Here is a 23,794-nt window from a genome sequence, read left to right as displayed (position 1 = left end):
TGGCAGGTACCAATTTAGTTGGCTACATATGTCAGGACAACCGGTGGAACAGATAATAACACAGGGGAAAAAAAAAAAGGAGAGAGGCTGGCAGAAAACGTAATGAAGGGAAAACACAGCAAAGCGATGTTCTGCCACGAGTGGTCGTGCAAGCACTGCCTATTTGCACCTGAGTGAGACACTTCACTCTCTGTGTGGGGCTATTAAAGTTAGGATAAATGGGATTGGAATCGTGTCTTGGAACGTCTGTGTGTGTGTGTGTGTGTGTGTGTGTGTGTGTGTGTGTGCGTGTGCGCGCGCATTCTAGGGAGGAAAGAGAACATCTAAGAAACAATAGATTGATGGAAAGGCAAAAAAAAATGCAAGAGATAAAGAGAGATAGAGGAATGGGGAGAGGTAGATAAATGAATACAGAGGAGGAGAGGAAATGAGAATTCTGAGAGAGAAATCAAAAGAGACAGAGAGAGAGAGAGAGAACGAGAGAGAGAGAGAGAGAGAGAGAGAGAGAGAGAGAGAGACTTTGTGTCCGTCTCTTTGACTGGCTGGATTTGAGCGGGGCCTCCCGTGTAGTTGATGGAGTCTTGAGAGTCTCGGGAGATCAGGGGGGTAAAGCAGATTGGCGAAGCTGAGCTGAGCTGTGCCGCGCCTGGGCAATCTGCCTTTCTGTCAGCCACTCCATCTCCAGGCTGCCAAAGCCTGGTTCCATGACTACCAGCTCAGCAAACAGCCCCAGCTCTCTCTCTCTCTCTCTCTCTCTCTCTCTGTCTGCAGCTCCATGCAATGCTGGGAATAGTACTACCTTGCCAACAGAGCAGACATGGAGACAATGCTGCCCAGAGAGAGAGAGAGAGAGAGAGAGAGAGAGACAGAGAGAGAGAGGAGCAACATGCAGGAGGTTTGCATGCCAGGTCCCAGACATTCGCACGAGCGCCCACACACACAGATATAGACTGACGCGCTTCTCTTTCCGCATGAAAGCATAAAGCGCAGACATAAATAGATGACGGGCATGCGTCAGCTAACAGCCTTTCCCAGTAACTAATATAAAATAATTACAGAGCAATGATGATCTTAGAATAATTAATGTAGAAAAAATCATTACAGGGAAATAGCTATATCAGACAATAATTCCGGCAATATAACACACACACACACCCACACAGTGAAACACAATGAAAGATGGTATGATGCATTCCCTCAACAGAGAGAATCTATGGCACTGATATTTATTATAGTCACTGAAGGAAGAGTCACAGCCTCATGCGTATACGTAGACATACAGTCACAGATCATATATCTTATCATTTTTATTACACACGCACTCACACACACTCACACACACACACGCACACACACACGCACACACACACACACGCACACACACGCACTCACACACACGCACTCACACACACTCACACACACACACGCACACACACACACGCACACACACACACACACGCACACACACACAGACAGAGAGTACACGAGAGACAGAGACATCTAAAGTGCAATACAGTAAAAGATGATATGATGCTTTTTCCCAATAGAGTGAGAGTCTATAGCACTGAAAAGTTATTATACTCGCTGAGGGGAGCAGTGGAGCTTCATAGACAAGCAGCACAGAGAGAAAGTCTGTATCTGGTTTACTCGTCAATTGCAGGCTTTTGAAGTGGTGTGGAAAACTGAGCAGGCTAAAGCTGAACTGGGTTCATACAAGGACTGCAACAGCTTCCGCCCCTGGTCGCCGTCAATACTCTCCACTCCTTCTCTCAGCATCCCTCTGTTATCACTCCAGTCCTTTCTCTCTCTCTCTCTCTCTCTCTCTCCTCATTCTCTCACATCTGTCCCTCATGCATCAGGCATCCAGAGGTCGATAACGACAGCTTCCTCCAGAGCCACTTACTTAAGTCTGCAGCCATGTGGCTGAAGGGACATCAGACACACCTAGAGGATAATGGCTCCAACACGGGACGGAATCATGGGACGGCCACGCGGTCAAACACACAGGAAAAACATATCAAAAAATAAATAAATAACAACTTGATCCCATATGTTATCACATATAAACCTCAGTCACCACCATGCATTGAATGGGTAGGATAATATTTTATCCAACAAAAATTTCACCATAATTTACGAGAGACACATTGAGACTTCTGTTGAATTCTGTTCAGAGTGCTCCATGAAAGCTGTGGTGCTGCCAGTTGTAAACACATGCATTGAACAGCCTAGAATATATTCAATTTGATCATTTTATACCTTTCACGCTACAATTTTTGTCACCTTGAGCATATACTTGCTATACATGATCTGCCTAAACACGGTTTTGTTACTGATGGTGTGGTGTGAGTGCTAATCGTGTTTTGTGAACATAACATTATATTTTCAGGGACAGAACATGAGAAGCTGTGTCAAACCAAAAAGAGGCTGCTCAGAAGAGCTCCTTTTCATTCAGGAATAACACTGCACACTTGTTTTTTTTTTTTTTTTCTGGTCCCTGGGTATGGTTGCATTACTATTGTAATTTTTCAATCAAAATTTGAGAAAGAGTGTGACATTTTAATGTGCTTGTTCTATGTCTGGACCGCTGTCTCTTGATGGATAATGCTCTGGTTTGAATGATAAGCAGATTTTCTCCACTCTTGTAATAGGATTCCACAGTCAGAGATGGTCTATACTCTGATTACAAAAAATATATTTATCAAAGAAACTGACATAGCGTTTTTTGCAACTGAAAGCTGTATAATATTTCTACCACTCACTTCTGGAAACATATTTCTTGCCTATGTAGCTGAAACCCTCTACACAAAATATTCACGTATTTTAACATACGTTTGCCACAAAACTCTAATCTACCATGTTTATTTGACCTTTGCACTGTGTGTGTTTATAATATGCTAGAGCTTTGAGGTACCATGTCAGGCGCTTTCTGGCTGTAATGTTCACTATGATATGGTTACAGACTAAAAGCTCGCAGTTATAAACTTATTACCGTTACAAACTGAGTCTGTTGGATTGTGCGTTTATTGTATAAAAATCAACCTCCAGACAAAGTGTACCTCTTCAAAAGTCACATTCTCTGAATAAATATTATACTTGCTATAGAAACTGAACAGTAAACACTTTTGTCGTTCTGCTGGGTCAAAATTAATTACTGAAGTTGTTGAGCAGACAGCAGCTGCTGTAAACAAATGCAAATACATTTTCATATCAAACAAGGCACTGTGATCCCAATGCTCACAACCAAATCCGCCGCTTGTTTACTAACAAGATGAGCCATCTTCAGGCTAAGATGGCTGCAGAGGGGAGAATTAATCTTGGACTACTACTCCCCAATATTACGATCTGGACCGTTCCAGATTCAGCCGACACCCGACCAGTTTGACGACAACCTTTGAACCATACCCCCCCCCCCCCCCCCCCCCCCCCCCCATCCATCTCTGGCTGGCTGCTCTTGATTGTGAGGTTTGCTGAGTTTGATTCAAATCCTCTTTTTGACGGAGGCAGCCCAAAAGCGTGGGTAATTCTGTTATTTCCACCAACCTGAATGTATCAGCTTTGGTAAAGTAAGAACAAAGTAAAGAACAAAGATGTTTTGTGGGGTTTTTCTTCTGAGGTAATGCTGGGACTGTGGGTGGATGATGCCAAATCACAGTGAATGAGAAAGTCCAGAAATTTGAATCAGACTGAGTCAGTGCCAAACTAAAGAAAAACTGCTTGCCTTTTGCCACCTGGGCATTTCCCTCTTATGAACTCTTAGAACGGTCTAGAAAGCTTAAGGTTTCCTTTCTACATCAGGCCTGAGCAGACAACTCTCTCATAACCTGTATATCTATTTAGGCTTTTTTTCTGTTTATTAAAAGTACATCAGACAAACATGACAACATTTGATGGCAGTCACTCGTCTGTTTCATGGTGTGCATTAAGTTCACTGAGCAGTGCAGTTTAGGAGAACAACATTAAATCAATGTTTCTGTATTCAATACATGCCAAGAAAATATATTTGTGCACATTCTTAAAACAAAGAACTGTCTACAGATAAATGTTGGAATTTTGGGGAATTTCCACAATAATAACGGATAATAATATGCTCCAGATAGATTTGAAATGCACAACTGATATGAGCAGAGTGATGTCAGCAAATGAATCTCAGGCCGCAGGGATGCTGATAATTATGCCTGACTGGTGATGACCATCAGGATCTAGGGATGCAGACACACACACCACGCACACGTGTCGCGCGCACACACACACACACACACACTCGGACAACGCACACTGGCTTGTCTGCCTGCTTGGTCCCAGACAGCATTGTCATTTCCCGCATCACCGAAGCGGGACCTGGTGACCCTGACAGACACGGCCCATTCGAGCTCCGACACACACGCACATGCGCGCGCGCACACACACACACTTCAGAGTCACAGAGATGTTGGAGAGAGGAGCTAAGCCATCCCATGTTATTTTAAAGCAGCTTCATGCTGCTCTGCTCCCATTCCTACAGTGACTGCAGCCCACCACAGTCTACCAGCATCCACACCACACACATAGTGAATAGCACTGATCACCACACAGACACACACACATCAACCTCACACACAAACACAGAGCTCCTGCTTACAATGCACCATACGAGATCAAGTAACAGCAAACAGGCATGAATAATCTATATTATCATAAAAATGGAGAGTAATCAAACGCTCCATTTAAGCAAGGTTACTGATTGGCCTTACGTTTATGAATGCAGAATGTTTCCCGGGGCAACGGTTACATTAGCCTGTGTCACATTCCCGTGCATCGTGTTTTCACTGTGCTTAGTCACAGTCACAGAGACATTTTAATTTGAGAGTGCATTTTTGATGCCTTGATTCTCTTGATTTTAGCTTTCTTTTGATTTACCCATGTGAAAACATAAACATGTGTGCACATGTATAAAGACAACAAAAGCAGTATCATGATAAATAAATAACATAAAAAAGGATTTAGTTGTTCAAAATATCAATGAATACATTTGTTTTGACCATATTTGGCAGTAATTAGCCCACTTTGGTTGGCTTCATGCAAGGCTTACTTGCAGCCCACTGTCAGAGGGCCTGAATAACATAGCCATACTTCTATTACTCTACTTGTCCTAACATACATCCACTAATGAATACAAACCCATGAACAAGCCAACATGACATCAGTACCGATTGTTCAACTAACCTCTGAGTCCAGACAGTGTCTACAGACAGTGTCCACAGACACCGCCTGGACTCAAATGACTTCCTTTGTAGACTCTGTCTGCTCACTAAAAAAAAACAGACAAAACTTGGCCAACAGCTGCTTTATGTGTCAGTTCTTTTCCCCAAACGCCCAAATGTGAGAAACACTATCGGCTCTGGTGAGCGAAAAATGTCAAATGAAAACTACTCATTCTAATTTCATAGCGATAATCTGTGAAATAATCCTCCACTGATTCCATTTAACAATGTGAAAAATCTGATGGTCATGCCTATTGGGCCATAATTGGACATTTCATTATTTTCTTTCCATTAACTTCTGCAACGAGCAGCTATGAGGGGGGAATAAAGGGATGGGAAGTTAAGCTTTTGCTATTGATTGACTGATCAATTTACAAAAGTATGAAACTTCTACAGATGCTATGTCTTAAATAGAAGCACAAGAACCACACAGTGATGTTCACATTTATAGCCTGCTGTGTGTGCCTAGAAAAGTGTGAGATGAAAAGGAAACAAGCTTACCTGAGATAATGACTGAGGCGTGACTTTCCTGTCCTATCAGCTGATTGGTCAGTCTGCACGTGTAGGTACTATTTGGTTCCAGAGTGACTGTGAGGACGCTACGAACGTTGAAAAGCCCCTCATCATTGGCTACCTGGGAAATTGTCACGTTGTCAGTCAGGTTGCGCCCCGTGCCATCCTGCCAGTACACCTCTGCCTCGGGGTAGCCTCTGTACGCCAGGCAAGTCAGTGCCACCTCGTCGCCAGGGCGGGGATTGGAGCCTGTGTCCCACATCACCTCGGGCACAGTGTAGCGCGCTGATTGAGACATGAGGAGAAAGACAGAGACAACATTTAAACTGAAAAACATAACTGCAAGACTCACCCTGGAAACCACATATGATTGTCATTAAACTCTTAATAAGTACTCTAGAAGGTAACACACTCCTCCAGTTCTAGTGGGTGGAAATCAAGGAAACCTAATGCATGCCTGTGTCCTCAACCAAGAAGAGATTCTCCCAATCCTTGCTGAGGACTAGGCCAAGACCCTAATAGGCTTAGCAGTGGAGACGGCATGGGTGCAGAGAGAAAAAGAGATGATTCCACTACTTCCAGAAGAATTCGGGTCCGTGTTACACCCCACCCCCACCAACACAGGGGCCCTGTTTACACCTTCCATTATATCCGATTTTGGTGATCCGATCACAAGTGGACAGCTCTGAAGTACGTCTGTTCATACCTGGCTTTAGAATGTGTGTCTCGAGTGACTACTTGCGATTGGATCTCACTTCCCACTCTATATGCAAATAAACACGTACATCATTTCAAACATGTTGCCCCTTTCATTGGATTTCACTGGATTTCAGTGTTGCTTTTTTGATTGTGCTTATGATATGTGAGATGTCAGACAAATTTGGTGATCATTGATCGTTATTCTGGGACATTAAGGCACATTAAGCTGTTTCCTTATAATGGGCGTCGATAGAGAGGAAAACACTTAACGTGAGATAACAACCATACTCCTGGGATTTTGGTTTTGATTTTTTGATGGGAGGAGGTGTTTCTGACAAGAGATGTCCGAGAGAAATTTGGTGATTATTGATCATAGTTTTGGAACATTAAGCCATGTTAAGCTTTTTCACATTAAACGCTGTTGTTTTTAACTGGCAGGGGGCATCAGTGCACTTTCTGTGCCTAGTCTGTCAGAAATTAAAAGAAGAAGAAGAAGAAGAAGAAGAAGAAGAAGAAGCAGAAGAAGCAGAAGAAGAAGAAATATCCATTTTGCCTGTTGTTGTTGCCTGTTGTCGTACTTTAATATGACGCCACTGATGCGCGAATGAGTACATACACAAATGAGTTTGTACTTCTGTGTAAGCTGAGGATGTCAGTTGAGTAGGCGATCATTCAATGTGGACAAGTTCGCATTCATGTTTACACTGCTATAAGAATGTGGTCATGTGCGATCCAGACCACCTCTGAATGTGGTCTGAGCGATCGGATATCAATGTGGATTCAATGTGCATTGGGTGCGTTTACACCTGTACTTTAGAGCTGTCCACTTGTGATCGGATCACCAAAATCAGATATATTGCAAGCTGTAAACAGGGCCAGGGAGTAGCACAGAAAAGGGGGCCTTATTCACAGACCTATTCCCAAATGCTCAACAAACAACAGGGAAGAGCACAGGAGTAATACAAGGAAACGCAACCGATTCTTTTGAACATCCTCAAAGAGGTTGGACATTAGACACAGTGGTTTCTGTCCCTATGAGTCGTGGGAAGACCTCCATAGAGAACCAATTCGTTTTCTCAAAGTGCCACAATAACAGACGACCCAACTATAACCGTAACTGCTGATAAAAATAATCCATCTATTGATCATGAATATTAGCCTGGGCAATTCAGCCATCTCAGCCCGTATAGAAAAATATTGAGGGGGTGGGGTCATTTCTATGCATTAAGATTGCTTACTGTGATGCATCTTCAGATATGAAAAGAGCACTTTAGCCTCTTCCATAAGACACAGGGGGGATGGTCAGATGCCATTGATAGAATAGAGTAATGATAATATATCTTTGTGGGCAGGAGTGCACTCCACTGCAATGATGAGAGACCATTTGGCCACACCTGATCAGGGAACCACTTCACATCACTGTTTGTAATGCTCAATCAATCACATCAGCAAGTAATAATCAAACCGACACAGTATTGATCCTGGCAGTCATAGTAATCAGCTATTATTGACCAGGGCCATTATTTGAGCTCTTATGATGACACTAAACGTTTAGGACCAATTTCTGTGTAGGGTTGACTATCACTCATAGACAGACAGGACAATTATTCACTAATTGCTATGGATACTGGGGGAGGGGGGTCTACCCTGTTTTATTGATAAGAGCTTGTGATATCACGCTGTAAATATGGTCACTCAAAATGATTAGGCAAAATCCCATTACAGAAGACACAGTTAAAAAAAAACAAACAACAACTTCTTTGTCCTCTCTGTCCTTCCATTGAGCTGACCTCTGTATAAAACAACAACAACTCAGCTCAGCTGCTCTGTGAGTCCAGCTTGCAGGACCGTGCTGAGGTTAATTATAATGAAGATATATACTGTCTATCAGTAGTAGAATCTATATCATCCTTCATGTATCATTCTACTCAAGTAAGCCAGGGTCTTCCATGTTGGAAATGTAATGCCCTTGTACATATTCAGGCCTGACAGAAAAAAGACCAGACTCACCAGCAACTTGCAAAATCAGAGCAGCGCTGCTGTAGTCCACCACCCGCACGAAGCAGGTGTAGCTGCCTTCATCCACCACGCGAACCTTTCTCAGCAGGAGGGAGGCATTGCCTCTGGTCAGCTGGTCTGGGAACATACTGGTACGGTTGGCAAATCTTCCATCCTGTTCAGTCAGTTGGTCCTGACCCCCCATGTAACTGTGGACACTGCGTTTAGTGTCAGAAAGCTGCCAGAATACGGAAATGTCCGACAGGTTAAACGTTGTGACGCCGCTAAAGGTGCAGTTGAGGGTGGTGTCCATTCCGTGGAGCGCCACCACAGGAACTTCAGGAACCTGCACCTCCAAAGCACCTGAAAATCACAAAGAGAGAGAGAGAGAGAGAGAGGAACGTTAGATGGATGAACATCTTTCAACAAGGCTGATAACCATCAGAGATCAAGGACTCGGTTCCTGGAAGCACAAGCACAAAGCTAAACACAAAGAAGTCGTTGTTTACAGATACACTGCATTATCAACCCCGCAATTTATCAGTGTCACTGCTTATACTGACAAAAAATCAGCACCATAGTAAAAACAAATCTGAATTATCCAATTTGAGCTGTCATATGAATGTTTTCCCAAAATGGAACAATAAACTGTTATTTCCAAAACAGACCAAGCAGATGAGCTATATAGACATACGTAACTTAAATTACCAGCATTTAACATCAAGGGTCTTCTCCAGTTTCCTTTATTTGTATTTTTCAATTGCAGGCATACTGCCATCTATTGGGTGTCAAAAAAAAAAAAAGATCATCTAAGACCCAAAATCATTTTCTGTACGTAGGCACAAGGTCAGTCAACTGGAGAAGCACAGAAAATCACAGGCCTTGTGTTTCAAATGCCATGTTCTGTTATTCTCATGCTCTACAGCTCTTAAGCTCCACTGAGAGAAAAGACCTCATATACACTGACAGATGGAAATACATTAAGTAAATATTTGTGTTATAAGTCTGGTTTTATGCCAACTTCCACATGCTTTCCCATGAATGCAGAGGTGACATCATTAATAATGTAGGTAAGGGGTGCTGGGCCTGTGTAAAGTCACTAAGCACAGGAGGAGAGGAGAGAAAGAAAGTCACATATGAGAGGAGTGGAGAGAGAGAGGGAGAGGGAGACAAAGGAGCCTACGAGAGGAGAAGAGGAGAGAGAGCAATTAGCTCAGTCCCTACGCACCCGTGGCTGACTTGCATGGATGAGCTCATGGAAAGAAAGAGGGGAGAGGAGAGGAGAAGAGAGGAGAAGAGAGGAGAGGAAAGATCTGAGCCCGCCTCCATTCCGATACATCAAAAAACATACCAGAAGAGTGAGAGACTAGGCCTTACCAGAAAAGAGAACACTCCTACTGTTTTTCTCTCTTTGTTTTTCTCGTTCTCTCGTCTCCCGAGCCTCTCTCTCCTTCACTCATCAGAAAGGAGGACACCTCTCCTCCTGCTGTCACTCGTTCCTTTTTCATCAATGTTTTCTTACCCTTTATCTCTCTCATTGCATTCTGAACAGCTATATTTCTTTTATTTTTCCTTTCCTCTGTAAAAACCAGCCAGCGTTGTGGTTAGGAGACAGCGGTACGTTGTTTTAAGGTGGCGTGTTAGCACAGTGTCGGATGCCAGGAGGAGAGCACTGTGGGATAGCGGTGCACAGCTCAGCGGGAATAGGCTTCCTAACATCATGGAATCTGCTGCTCTCATGGAGTGTCCAATTCCTCTCAGGCCGACAACCTGGTGGGGGACCACTCGTACACTGATTGCAAAGCTTCAATCAACGGGATTCTGTTTTCATGCACACCCTGTCGTTGGACAGTCGGCACCACACGCTCACACACACTCACACTCACACACACACACACACACACAAACACACACACAACACACGACACTTGGCAGAGAAACAGACTCCATGAGCGAAGCCCCAAAATTGTCAAAGATATCTCCAGATTCCCTGAATGAATTACATTAAAGCAATGTTCTACAACAACGCTTCTCAATTCAAGATACCCTTCGAGTGCGGATTCATCGAGATGTTTTTAATGTAGCCCACTTCTAATGCACCAAATTCAAGTAAAACAGGGCTTGGTGATTAGTGACAAGTGCACATTTATGATGGAGAGGATTAAAAAAAACAACAGGCTCCTTTCAAGAGTTTCAGGCTGAAGCTAATAAATCTGATACACAATCTGTATAAACCTGATCCAAATCTGGATGCCATGATGAGAGTGGAGTTATATAAGGGCACTGGACCACTCTAAATATCAGGGCCCTCAATAGCAATGAGCAGGTGTGCTGTACAGAGAGACAGAGAGGGAGAGAGAGAGAAAGAGAGAGAGAGAGAGAGAGAGAGAGAGAGAGAAAAGGATAGAGTGAGAGGGAGGGAGAAAGAGAGCGGTGGCTAGACGGAGCCGTTAGGCTGAACTGTTTGGATTTACGTTCAGCACTTTGTGTTTACGGGCGTCGGCTCTGTTTGAGTGCCTGTGAGACAGAGCGCGGGCACTTTCACAACCCACATGAAATAAACTCATTAAAGCCCTGTGAGGCCTGGCGTTTGCCTTCTGTGCTTTATTTACATCTCTCCTCTTCCTCATCCCTCATTCTCTCCTTTCCCCTCCAACAGGCTCTCCCCCTCTGCCCTTCCAAAAGACTACCCCAGATCAACACCCCCCCCCCCCCCCCCCGTCTCTCTCTCTGTCTCTCTCTTCCTTTAAACCCCTGCCCTTGACCCCTGTTAACACTCTACCCCACTCTTTTTTTCCTCTTCTCTATTACACCAGGACATACACCACGTCTCTATCACTGCCTCCTCCTCCTCCTCCTCCTCTGTACTGTATCAGATCTTCTCCAAGTCTCTCGTTTCTAATTTCTCCTTCACTCCTGACCAGGGCTTGTTTACAGCTACACTAAGACTCTACAATAGGACTTAGATAACTAAGCAATAAAGACACAGTTCATCTTACCCCATTAAGACTGTGAATAGGCAGATAAATGCCCACCAGGCACCCACCGGTCTGGTGTATTGTTTCATCCAGAAAGCTGTTACATGGTGTCTATGTAGGTGTCAAGAAATCTGTGAAACTGTACTGGTAATTGGCTTTCTCTCAGTGCCATCTCATTATTATTAACATTATCACACAACTAACACACACTCAAATGTGCGCTCACACACACACACACACGCACACACACGCACACGCACACGCACACACACACGCACACACACACTATTTATGTGGTGTATGGCAGTGAGAGATTGAGATAAAGCAGGATAACAGGGGTGGTTATCAGCGAATGGACAGACGTGCATTAGCTCACCCCTCTTCAGGGGAAATGTGTGGTGAGAGTTTTGTTTACCAACTAGCTGCAAGGACAGACCTGGGATCAGTGATTTCAACATTTTTCCTTATCTCCGCCTTATAACACATAAACTGAGCCCTGACCTATGGTGAGAGGGTGTTTTTTTTTTTTTTCTTTGGGTTCGGTACAAGCTCTGAGCTGCTATACACGCAGTGTGCCACGACTCTCTAACAGACAGGCTCGCATCATACCGGCTCAATAAATCCATCCGCCTTCGTCACTCCCCATCCCTGGTTCAGGCTCTTGCACAGTTCAATACCAGCGCTCCATATCTCCATCTTTAATACATGCAGCACAGGAAAGAGGTTTAATGTTCTCTACTTAAAGGACAGAGACTGGTACCTCTATCTCTAATAACATACACTGTTCAATATTTCCTTCACCTCTCCCTCTGAGGACACACACACACACACACACACACGTTCACAGATAGAGCTTCAAATAACGGCGCTCAATAACATTGGAAAACAAACACAGTTCAATATCTACCTGCTCCCCTTGAAACACGGCTTTATTGACACGGCAGCGATTGACAGGGTAACAATCAACCCCTCCACATGTTCATTTTAGAAACACAGATGTCACAGTTGCACAGGGAGCCCAGTCTCACAGAACAGTCACACTAATTACAGCCAAACACATGTACAGACATAGGCTACAAAAACACCCCCACAAAACCCAATCAGATTAAATGTGAGAGGAGAAAAAAAATTGTTTGAAGGCAACCTTGATTTAATGCAGAAAATGAGCACAAACATAAGAGAGACAAGATGATGCTCTGTGAGGCTGAATGTGTGAAAGCAAATCATGACAGTGTTGCAATAATGCCCCCTGCTGCTTTAAACAAGGCATTGCAGGTCAAGTTGAACAGTGCATTTTGTTAGTACGGGATCAACAATGATTCGGTTGACTGAGTTAACACAGCCTGTCTGACCTGTACTAGAGACAGTTCTGTCAAAACCTCTCAAAATGGCAAAGAAACAAATGATATACATCTCTGACCTCAATCCACCATCACAAGCTTACAGTCTTTGAAAGCCTAAATACTGCATCCACACAGCTCCCGAAAGAACAACTCACTAAGTGTAAAATTATTTTCGTGTCTGGGAGGTGCCGGCAGCATGAAAGAACCCATTTGGCACAGCACTCATTTCAGTCACCTCAGAGAAACAGAGCAAAGGTGTTACAGATGTGTCTCTGCATGTTATTAGAGGGTCACTGTGTTTCTAAAAAAGCAACGCATCAACAACATCTGGGCCTCAGAGCACTGTCGCAGACAGAATCAAATCAGTCTGTCTGTCTCTCTCTCTCTCTCTCTCTCTCTGATAAATATATGTGCACCACAAAAATAAAAAAAAAATCTCCCCATCCTTCTTTACATCATCCCTCTTTCTCCAATCTTATTTTCACAGTCGATTTTAAGTTACATTTTAATGAGCTATAATGAGCTTTATTGATGTGCTATGTATATGCCCTGTCATATCAGGGTAATACTCAAAGTATCAATACTCATGAGCCCTCTTTCTCTCTCTCTCTCTTTCTCTCTCTCTCTCCCTCTTTTTCATTCTTCTTTTCTGTCCTCCTTCCTTTCATCTTTTCTGTTCTTTTTTCTCTTCCTCTCTCTCTCTCCACAGACAGCAGTTTTATCAGGCAGGCTGGTCTCATATCCCGTCAATAACCTGTTAATAGGCTCAGGCTGGCAGATAATAGGGAGGAGTTGCTCAGGAGCCTAGAGAGATAAGGACATCTGGAACTCTGCAGGCAGCAAGACAACCAGCGATGAGCATGCCCAAGGAGGAAAGCACAGAAAGAAAGAAAGAAAGAAAGAGAGAGAGAGAGAGAGAGAGAGAGAGAGAGAGAGAGAGAGAGAGAGAGAGAGAGAGAGAGAGAGAGAGAGAGAGAGAGAGAAGGGCAGGGATTTGAGTTTGTCTTGCTAAATCCCAAATGAAGGGAGTTAAGGTGAGCTTACACACTATGCATACAATTACATTAGAGCTGCAGAGGGCTGATCAGAAAGCCACATTGCATTACAGAAAAGGAGTAAAGGTAATGTTTTAATCCCCCTGAGTAAACGAGGTCTTGACATCTACTCTGGTAATAAGGCACACAGGCCACGGAAGCCAGGTCTCCGAGCTGTGCTTTTTCTGTTCCTCCACAGCTCTAAATCTTTCAGGAACAGAATGCACGGCAAAAAATGAGAAAGGTGATTTAAATTCAAGGGTCAGCTTGACAAGGGTCCTCTCTATCCAGTCTAGAGTCTGTTTGCATTCAGATGTGCATAGATGGTGATAAGGAGAATGTAATGAAGGACAAGTTTTCTCATAACGCCAAGGATTTGATATGTATCATCCCCAGGATTCAAAAAATCATAACCGAAGTGATAAGTCTAGCTGCGTTCAGTGAGGAGAATTAATCAAGAAACTTATTATTTACATCTCTCCTGCTATTTTTCTTCCGACAAATCACACAGCAACACAGGCATAGACTTTTTGTACAAACCTTTATGAGACAGGGCCTCCTTGAGATCATTTTAGAGACCTAGATTGGTGTTGGAATCTATCAAGATGTTTTTATATCTTCCCACTTTAAAAATCAGAGAGGTTTATGGTTACATCTGGCGCTAAACTGTGTCTGAGCTTCTTAGAGAGAATGTGACTCCTGCTATGTTCTCCAGGAGCAGACCGCCGGTCATTCATTTTGTTAAGAAATGCTCCTTGAGAAAAGCCTAAGCCTGAATACGGCTTGGGCTATTTTCTCTCAAAAAAACGTAATCTCAGCACGTTAACGGCATCGATGTAAGAGCTGTCCCAGCAGACAGTGCTTTGAGAATAATCATGAGGTACTTGGTGTGTAATGCCCTCTGTTTCAATGAATATGTGGATACGAAGGAGCTTGAGAGCAGTCCAAAAACCGGAGGCGCCTGTGCATTATTCATGTAGTGTGACTGAAGCAATCTATGCTAAGCTTGCGTCCCGCTTGTTTTTAAAAGGATACTTCACCGGTCACGATCAAATTAGCAAGAACATCGCATCTACGGGGGTAATAATACCAAATTGAATTTGTAAGTGAGAAGGAAAAGTGTACTCTCTTACCAGAATCAATCGGTACAAGGAGGAAAAGTGGGCATGGTGAGGGCATTTGAGGTTGGTACATCTCAAAGGTTACCCCAGGGAAAGACAACTGCAAACAAAAGTGTTTTTATGCTTTGCTTTCCTGCCACTAGGAAAGCCGCTATATGACACACCACGTGTAATTTAATCAATCATTGTTGTTTTACTGTGTAAGGGCCGTAGGGCTCAGGTCATTTAAACCAAATTCAGGTCAGCTAGGCATTTTACTGATTGCCTGCGGATTCATTTCTTTCTCATTCGAGGAGGGGGGCGGGCTTAGCATAAGGGCTGCACGATTTGGGGAAAATATCTAATTGCGATTTTTCTGACAGATATTGCGATTGCGATTTGATTTGCGACAGGCCTATACTTTTTTAAAGTCAAGCTTCAGTGCAATATTCACTGTGTAATAGATTTAAAACATGAGATGGAGCTTTGCCACATGACATACCATCAAAATATTCCCTGCTCTATATTCCAATGTAATGATGGGAACTTAAAGATTTATTACATGACTTTGTTGAGCACTGGATTCCGATTGGTCAATTACAGCATTCTACAATCTGTTATTTCTGAATAGCAGACCGCTGCTATGGACGCAGTTCTAATCATTTTTTTTTTCAGCGGAAGCAATAAAATCACTTTGGATCAATATTTTGTGTGAAATTATTGATTTCTTTGGTAAGTAGCCGTGTAAAAAGCGGGATAATGTACAGCGAGCCGGTCATTATGCGAAATAAACCCCCGACGGGCTTATGCGTCGGGCTTTAGCCTATTTCGCATTAATGACATTATCCCTTACTTAATTAGCATAGAACATAGAACAACCGAATTTAGAACAAATATCACAAAAGCTGTGAATGTGTCAAATTAAATGAACAAAGTAATAATAATTTTTTAAAAGGTAACGTTTTCCTTGGGTTTCACGTGTTTGTTGTTGGTGGGCGTCGCCTTGGGTCACCTCTGATTGGTGAGCATTACTGGTACGCGAGGAGTACGGCACTTCTGATTTGTAAGCATGATTGTCACACAAGGAGGACGGCATGAATTTGTAAAACCATAGCCAAGACAGTTTAAACCTTGGGTCAGACGCGCTCCGTAACTTATATCCTATATCGCAGCCTTCGCATTGTTTCAAATCGCGATTTTAGACTTGTAATCGATTAATCGTTCAGCCCTACTTAGCATCATCTATGATTAGTCCATACTACATACTACATACTACTCCTGGAATACATGGTGCATGCCTGACGGTTCTACGTTACGACTTCCCTCATTTGAGTAAAGGGGCTTGCACAGCATAGTTGAAAGTATTGTCTTCCGGTGTGAAATTTCCTAAACTTGCATTTTAGAGTTGCATCCATCACCACCTGCACCACCATATCTGCAATTACCGCAGTGATTGTTAATGTGCTTTATCATTACAAATCGAACTGCACCACCAATGTGTACAGTCTGATTTTTTTTTTTTTTAACAAAAACTAAACATCACAATATTTTGTTCAAAAAGAAACATGACAGACAAGGAGGATGCTACATTTTTTTGTTCTTATGAACTGATGTCAACAGTTTCAAAATCAGACAAGACAGGGAAACGTAATTGCAATACAGGTGATCTATGAACACTTGTGCTGTACGCTTTCTAAAACTCCACAAAACTACACAAAAACATACAAACACCTCAGAGCAGAGGGCAATACATCTAACTTCAAACTTTATTTTCAATCTTTGATCATGAGACGTGAAGTCACAGCCAGTCCGACTCAACTGTAAAGGAGATTTAGAGTCGGTCTGACTACTTCTGTCATCAGTGGACATGCTTGGGGTGTATTCAGGCGCTGAGTGTGTGTAATCCCATCTGAAGATATGGGTATTAATCAAGTAGCAGAGGCGTGAGGAAATAGAGGAGCTGAGGGATTAGGACTGATAATCCCCACCAGAGAATACAACACAGCAGAGCCCTCAAGGTCACTCTTCAACCTACTCACATCACATTATCAAGAACTTAACCACAGCCACTTAAGCTCACAAAAACGAGAAAGTCCCAAAAAACTGACTGTGTCATCATCTTACTGCAAGTCATTTGTTCTTCTTTTCTGAAAAGCACAGATTCAAAAAATTAAGAGTGTTCTGTCTTTACATCACAATGTCCAATTTCAATGAAGGAAATATACGTTCAAGGGAAAAAATGGGGAAACACACAGTAACTTTTAAGTCTGAAACAAGATTTGTCTTTTCCTTCTTATCCATCAGATGTGTAAGGGATTTTGAGTGGAGCCTAATCTTAGGTCAGAGACGTATTCTTTGCCCAGAGCCTCAACCCACACCAAACCCAACAGAAACGGCCATTAGAGGACATGTGAGTCAGAGGACAAAAATGAAAACCACACCCCAACTGTCTGAGCTCCTTACCCAGGCCTCAGGCAAGGGATGTCCAGCCTCTGCCTCAGGGAAAAACCAATTCAGCTTTTACAACACACATCCAACTTTACAGCTCCCTTTCCACTCCTGACCTTCTCTATTTGACTACGGTCGTTTCAGAAACACGCAGATTGAGTGGGATTTTAAAAGGGTAAAAAGCTCAATTTAAAACTGAAGCAGTCAGAAGAGGAAGAAGAAAAAAAAAATCTTGATGCTGAGTTTAATCAGGGCATATTTTTTCTCTGCTCCACATGCCACTTTGAATAAAGGCTGGACACTTTGACTAGGCGTTAGTGGAGCTGTTAAGTGGCCAAATGGAGAAGCGGTGCATATTAATTCAGGCATGACCTCATTTTGAATGTTTGCCACAATTTTCACCTTGGAATTTTTGTTAGAGCTTCAAGATTTTAAAGACATGGTGAAATTTTAATTAACCCCATGCAGTTTTATAAAGGGGCACGCGGACATACTGATTAGAAATGTGAAACTTCACCATTTACCGAAAGTATAAGATTATCAAATGTGAATGTGCTCAATTCATAGTTACAGAACATGTATCATACTTCAAGAGGATGTAGCAAAAACTATAAATTTTAATTAGATTAATTTCCTAGGTTAATTTTGATTAGGTTATTTCCAAAATATGGGAGCACGAATACCATTATCTGAAAAATGTGAGAAACGGAATAGCAGTATCCATTAATGAACATGCTAACGGATACACATTCATTCATTGCATTCATTCATGTGAATTAAAAAGACATGTACGCTATAGACTAGGCATGACTTTGAAAAAGGAAGATTGGGTGATTACTGCAGAGGTTCCTGGTTTGGCTGATTGTGCTGCTCTAGACCTGCGGGGGGTCTGGTCTTTAGATAATGATAGGGTATAGTAGGACACAACACCTACCGAGAGCTTGGACAGCCAGCAGGGAGGGCAACAGGAGGGCCAGCATGGTCATCTAAGGGACAGTGAACCACACAACAGTCTTGTCAAACGCAGCTCTGCTGGAGTAAACACACACACAAACACAATAACAGACTAATGAGTTCACATCAATGTATCAGAAAGAGAAGAACAGTCAGTTGGGTGTGGGTACAATTCAACAAGATAAGTTTATAAATAGTGCAGTTCGTGTGTACATGTGTGTGTATAATGCAGCATGTGTATACATGTGTTGTTAGCGTATGTGCATGTGTGTGAGAGAGAAACATAGTATTTTCAGTTTCCAAACACAGGCCAAGGAGGGTACATGGGACTTCTAAGCAACACTGAGGTCGTCTTTTTTTTTTTATCAGAGGCCAAAGCAAATCAACAGCACAGAAAAGAGTATATGGGGAACATTCATTTGCCTTCAGCCAAACAGACCATTCTAAAGCCCCCCGTCGCTATCTCTGCATGCAGTTCCACAGATCTGACGGGTCAGGGTAAAAGTGTGCTGGCCTGTAGGGACATTTTTACAAGTTTTTAAACATATTCAAGCCCAACAAACTCCTGCACAGTAAATTTCAGCTCTGGTGTGCACAGCTTGAATACCTCTTCCTGGGCAGAGATATACAATGGCTGCATGAAATGTATTTTGAAGTATTTGGCTAAAATACTGTACCCTGTAGCCTATCTGAGTTGCATGAAAACTTAAATGTAATAGGATATTGAAGTGCGTACAGAGAAAAATAGTCATTTTAGGGAGAGCTGACCCAGTTCAGTTCGTGAAGTGTGGTTGTAGAATTAAGGCATGCTTTTGAGAGAGCAATTACCTTTTCTGCTTAACTTTGAAAGAGAGTGTTTTAGTGAGCATTCTACATTAACTTTTAAGTGATAGTTCTGTCTTTTTGTTCATAGTTTGTTTAACAATGAGTAGAAAAAATCTCATGAATGTACACTGTGTACAAATTCACTTGTGTTTGCCTAACACCTGTCACTTACTTGATGTGTATATATCCTGGACTTTCCACATTACAGTCATCGACATATCTCCATCCAAACTTTTCAATATTTCCTAGGGTTACATCTCACTAGTCTATCCTGGTTCAATCCTGTACTCACAATCTCTCACAGCCCTCTAAAGTATGTCTGTCTCTTCTTTCCATTTGCATAAAAAAAAATATTGCACATGAGGAGCTGCATTGAGCTGATGACTAACAGACATACTGTGGACTAAGAAAGTGTGTCTGACAGATTTGTTGAGAGGATAAGTAAAATGACCAGGCTAGTGGAGAATCACACGGTCTACTATTATGCCTGAGTTGTCGCTAACTTTTTTCATTTCTTCAGTTTTCAACATCAACAAGCACATAAGCCATGGCACCGCACAATACTCACGAATCTTAATCCAATATAAGACTACATATGAGAGAAAAGATCAAGAGAGATTATTCACGGTATATTTAACGTGGGGGCATTACAAGGCCTTTCCATGGCTCCACTAATACACAATGCCGATAACTATACACAAAGTTGGTAATTTCACTTCAGTTTTTCTGCTTCCTTATGTAGACCACTCTGGTTATCAGAACAAATGTGAGCAGCAGGTCTCACCATTGTCTATATCTATACAGAATTGTTGACCAGCCTCAGTCTGGAAGCAGTGACCAGCAAAACACAATGCGTCTAAAGAGGGAATGAGACGATTTCTACCAAAAGACAAGCGCTGTCTGATGTATATGTTCAAATGATCAAATTTCCAACACACCTTGATTTGACTCTCTAACGTTAAGAAATGCGAGAAATATTTCTCTGTCCTCCATGGTAAGTGATGTTGAGTGATACGGTAGTGAAAGAGACTTAAAATAATTTCACTTTCAATTATATATTAGGCTATTAACAATTGGTTAAGTGCTAGTGGCCACAATATCGTCAAGTTACATCTGTGAACATCTCAAATTATTCAGTTCCTTGAAGTTAACAAAATGTGTGGTACATATACTTTTTCAGGTTGATGTGTAATAAAGCATTTACAAATTATGCATCCTGTCTGTTAGAGAGCTTATAATCCGTTTGTGTCACTACTACACATAACTGCCAAAATAAAGGAATCACCAGCATTAAGTGTCTTCGCAGGGCTTTGGGCCACATGAAGCAGCCAGAATGGGTTTGATGTGTATCTGCATAGGTACTATGAGACTGTGGAGATCTGTACTGGAGGGATGCAACATCATTCTTCCATCAGTTAGTGTTTTGTTGACGATGGTGGAAAACACTGTCTCGGGCATATGGTTTAGATCATCCGCATCTTCGTTAACCATTCAGCGACTGGTTGCACTCTGATTAGATGCACTGTCATCCCATCAAGACAGAATTGTCTCACCACATGACGATCTCTCAGACAGACTTTGTACTCTCTGGTGTTTTGCTTTCTAAGATGGTGACTCGACCTAGGCCACGCCAGGAAAATGTACCCAACACCACATCCGTACAGCCAGAACCTTTCATGTAGGAAAACAAGAACTTAGCCTGCAGGTTTGCTCTTCTGTTTTGACTTGTACCTAAAGCAATGCACTTTCAGCAAACCACAGCTCACCAAGCTGATGACGTGTTTCCCTCAGACTTCCATGCCAACATCAATTTAGCCACTGTCCCTAATGAAACATTAGCAAGTCGAGCTGTTCCCCTCATTAAAGTTCCTGCAAAACCTCCCCCAATCATGACCCCTATTCTAAAGTAATTGAGAACTTTTCCTCTAGACGTGGTAGCCAAAATAACAGGCAGCTAGGTCTGCCCAGAAGTTTTATTCTTCACCTTTAGCATGATAGGATGCTCACGCCTAATTAACAGGGGAAGCATGCCTTTATAAAAACATCTGTTTTCAATGTACTTTCTATTTCTTTGGTACTCAAGTTTTTGCTTTATTCTGGCAGTTTGTATTAGCACAGTGGATAAACTTCAGAAAAAGTAGCTCACTGATTCAGAGGTGAATAAAATCATTTTTGAGATAAACAGATTTCAGATCTGTACAATCTCAGACTTATGCTTTTAAGAGACTTGGTTCTGCTTTGACATTAAATATCCCAATGTACTTTAATGGCTCTTTAACTGTCATTTACGATGCCCCCTGTAAGATCTCTGAAATTCTCCCCTCTAGCACAGTTTAATGACCTGTTTTTTATTGGCAAGCTCCACACAAGAAGCTGTACCCCATTTAACTGGCTTCATCTTCATAGTCCACAGGCCTCTGCCTACCATCTGGATTGACTGATTTTAGCCCTTTTGTCCCATCAACTTATTTCTCTTAAGTTACAAATACAATACACCAGATCACTCAAGTATCATACTGTATTGCGTTTGCTTTCTCTCATCAATATCGTTTGTTATAAGAATTAGTCTGGAAAATACAGTATAATACATTATGGAAATGGTACATATGAGGATCATACAAGAAAGATGAAGGTATGGAGGCGATATTTTTTCTGACCTGATTTCTAAATAAGGATTGCAAGGCAATCTGTCCCAATACCAGTTATTCTAAGAAAACCAGTACTGCCGAAAAAAGGAGAATAGTATAAAATTCCCCATGTTGGCACAAAGTTAAACATATGACTATGTACTACATGCGCCAGATAAGGCAGCCAAAACGTACCTTTTAAATGGACTGAGGTGATACAGCGGAAACTTTTTCATGGAAAAGCTTGAATTAAAACAAATGCTTAAGATATATACAGTTAGGTTTTGTCACATGGCAAGACCTACTGAATGTTTAACTTGCTGTGATTATGTTCTACCAGGGCATAAAACATCTTGGCATTTGCTACAGACGGAGAGAATCATGACAATACTGTGCATTAGACCTGTGACCTGCATTAAAAACAATTCATTTTTAAACTGACTTTGATCAAATATTGTGCTTATTTGCTTCTTTGTTACTTTTGGTTAAAAAAAATACTAGCTGATAAAACATATAAACCACTGAAAGTAGAAAAAGATTTTTTTAAAAAAAGAGAGAGAGAGGACAGATATTAGTCACAGGTTCCAGTATTTCAAAAGAGCAATGACACATGATTCCTCAAAAAGACATATGATCTCATTGTAACACAAACAGATTTTCAGCTAAACAATGACCACATTCCCCTAAGACACCACAGACTCACTCTGTGTTTTTTGTATGAATGTCCACAACACTTTTGTCCCACATTTATGGATCCATTTTGAGTTGTCAGAGAGTAATAGTAATGCTATTCCAAATAAATGAACCTGCTCTGTAGTCTTTTAAAGATTTTATCTCATCCAGAGATTGCAAAACACCTCAGGTAGCAACAACCATTTTTGTCTGTGTAAAACCAGCAAATCTCCCATTGACTAAGGACAAATCCTACAGATGTGTAGTCTAAACAATCAGTGTTTAGCTATCAATGTCTATAGTACCTATGTAGTAGGTCTAGAGTATAAGCAGTATGAAGTAATATCTTAGCTATGTTTAAGTTCCTCTTTTCAACATATTCAAATGACACAATTATCAAAATATATATTGTATATATAATATATTGTATATATTCAAATGTAAATGTAAGCATTCCAACATGAAAATGTTCTTTTCATTCATGGGAAATGTACTATTTCCTTTCTGTCACAGGATTAGACACAATAGCCGACATCACCGACCCCTAACCAGGAAGCTGAGTCTGCCAAAAATCACAGCTGACGATGGTGTCACCTGACATCAATATCATCATCAGATGTCTGTCTGAAACACATGGCATAATAAACCACTGGATGATAACAGAACGACAAATTCATATCTGAAACCATGAAACGTAACAGATAAACATCCACTAAGATAACACAGCTGATTAAAGGAAAGGATAGGGGTCACAGAGTGAGAAAAGTCACAAAAGTTTTAAGACGGTGTCTAGACACTGTCTGGCAAATAAAAAATCCCAGAAAAGCCAAATGAAGCCTAATGCAGATGAAACAATCAGCTAAGGTATTCTTTTAAGGTGCGTGTTATGGAAGGAGAATGTACAATAAAGCAGTAAAGTTAACAAAAAGCAGAACAAAAGTAAACATGAGGACACAGTGTCTGTTACACCTTCAAATGGGCTTCCATCTGACAAATGAAATGTCATACTGTTCCAGTACCTCTCTACTGTGGTTTAGGTTAATGTGAGGCCTTTAGTGTAGGCTACATCACATAGGAGCAAGGGCAAGGATCTTGCTTTACAGAAGTTGTAAAGCTCAGGTACTGGAGCTGATTTGAAAGTGAGGCAAGGTAACTTAGTGACAAATGGTTTAATGAAATGAACAGTGCCATGTTGAGGTTTGTCCTGTCGTGGAGAACTGGTCGTCTTGAGGAGGCCCACGTGGGTATAAGGATTTCAGTGGAGACTGTTATGTCCAAAAAAGCAACTGAAGCAAGTTCCAGCTCTTGATTTGAAATTCGTCAAGATCTGTGTACTAGTCATTTCGACCCTCTTTTACGG

General features: G+C 41.8%; 1 protein-coding gene across 2 annotated transcripts in view; it reads right to left on the bottom strand.

Moving 5' to 3' along the window:
• The window catches only part of cd276 (CD276 molecule), a 65,104-nt gene that overhangs the window by 40,621 nt on the left and 689 nt on the right, over positions 1-23,794 (bottom strand). The window contains exons 2-4 of one of the 2 annotated variants that reach the window (XM_030765881.1): positions 18,291-18,388; positions 8,466-8,816; positions 5,745-6,041 (exon numbers count right to left, since the gene is read on the bottom strand). In XM_030765881.1, the coding sequence (XP_030621741.1) occupies positions 5,745-6,041; positions 8,466-8,816; positions 18,291-18,342 (700 nt within the window). In that variant the 5' untranslated portion in view covers positions 18,343-18,388. The remainder of the gene's footprint in view (positions 1-5,744; positions 6,042-8,465; positions 8,817-18,290; positions 18,389-23,794) is intronic. The other variant, XM_030765880.1, reaches the window with a different exon arrangement.

Source organism: Chanos chanos, chromosome 2 (genome assembly GCF_902362185.1).
Source record: "Chanos chanos chromosome 2, fChaCha1.1, whole genome shotgun sequence".
Taxonomy (NCBI): Eukaryota; Metazoa; Chordata; class Actinopteri; order Gonorynchiformes; family Chanidae; genus Chanos; species Chanos chanos.
Note: the sequence above shows the minus strand (reverse complement) of the source record. Positions and strands in the feature narration are given on the sequence as shown.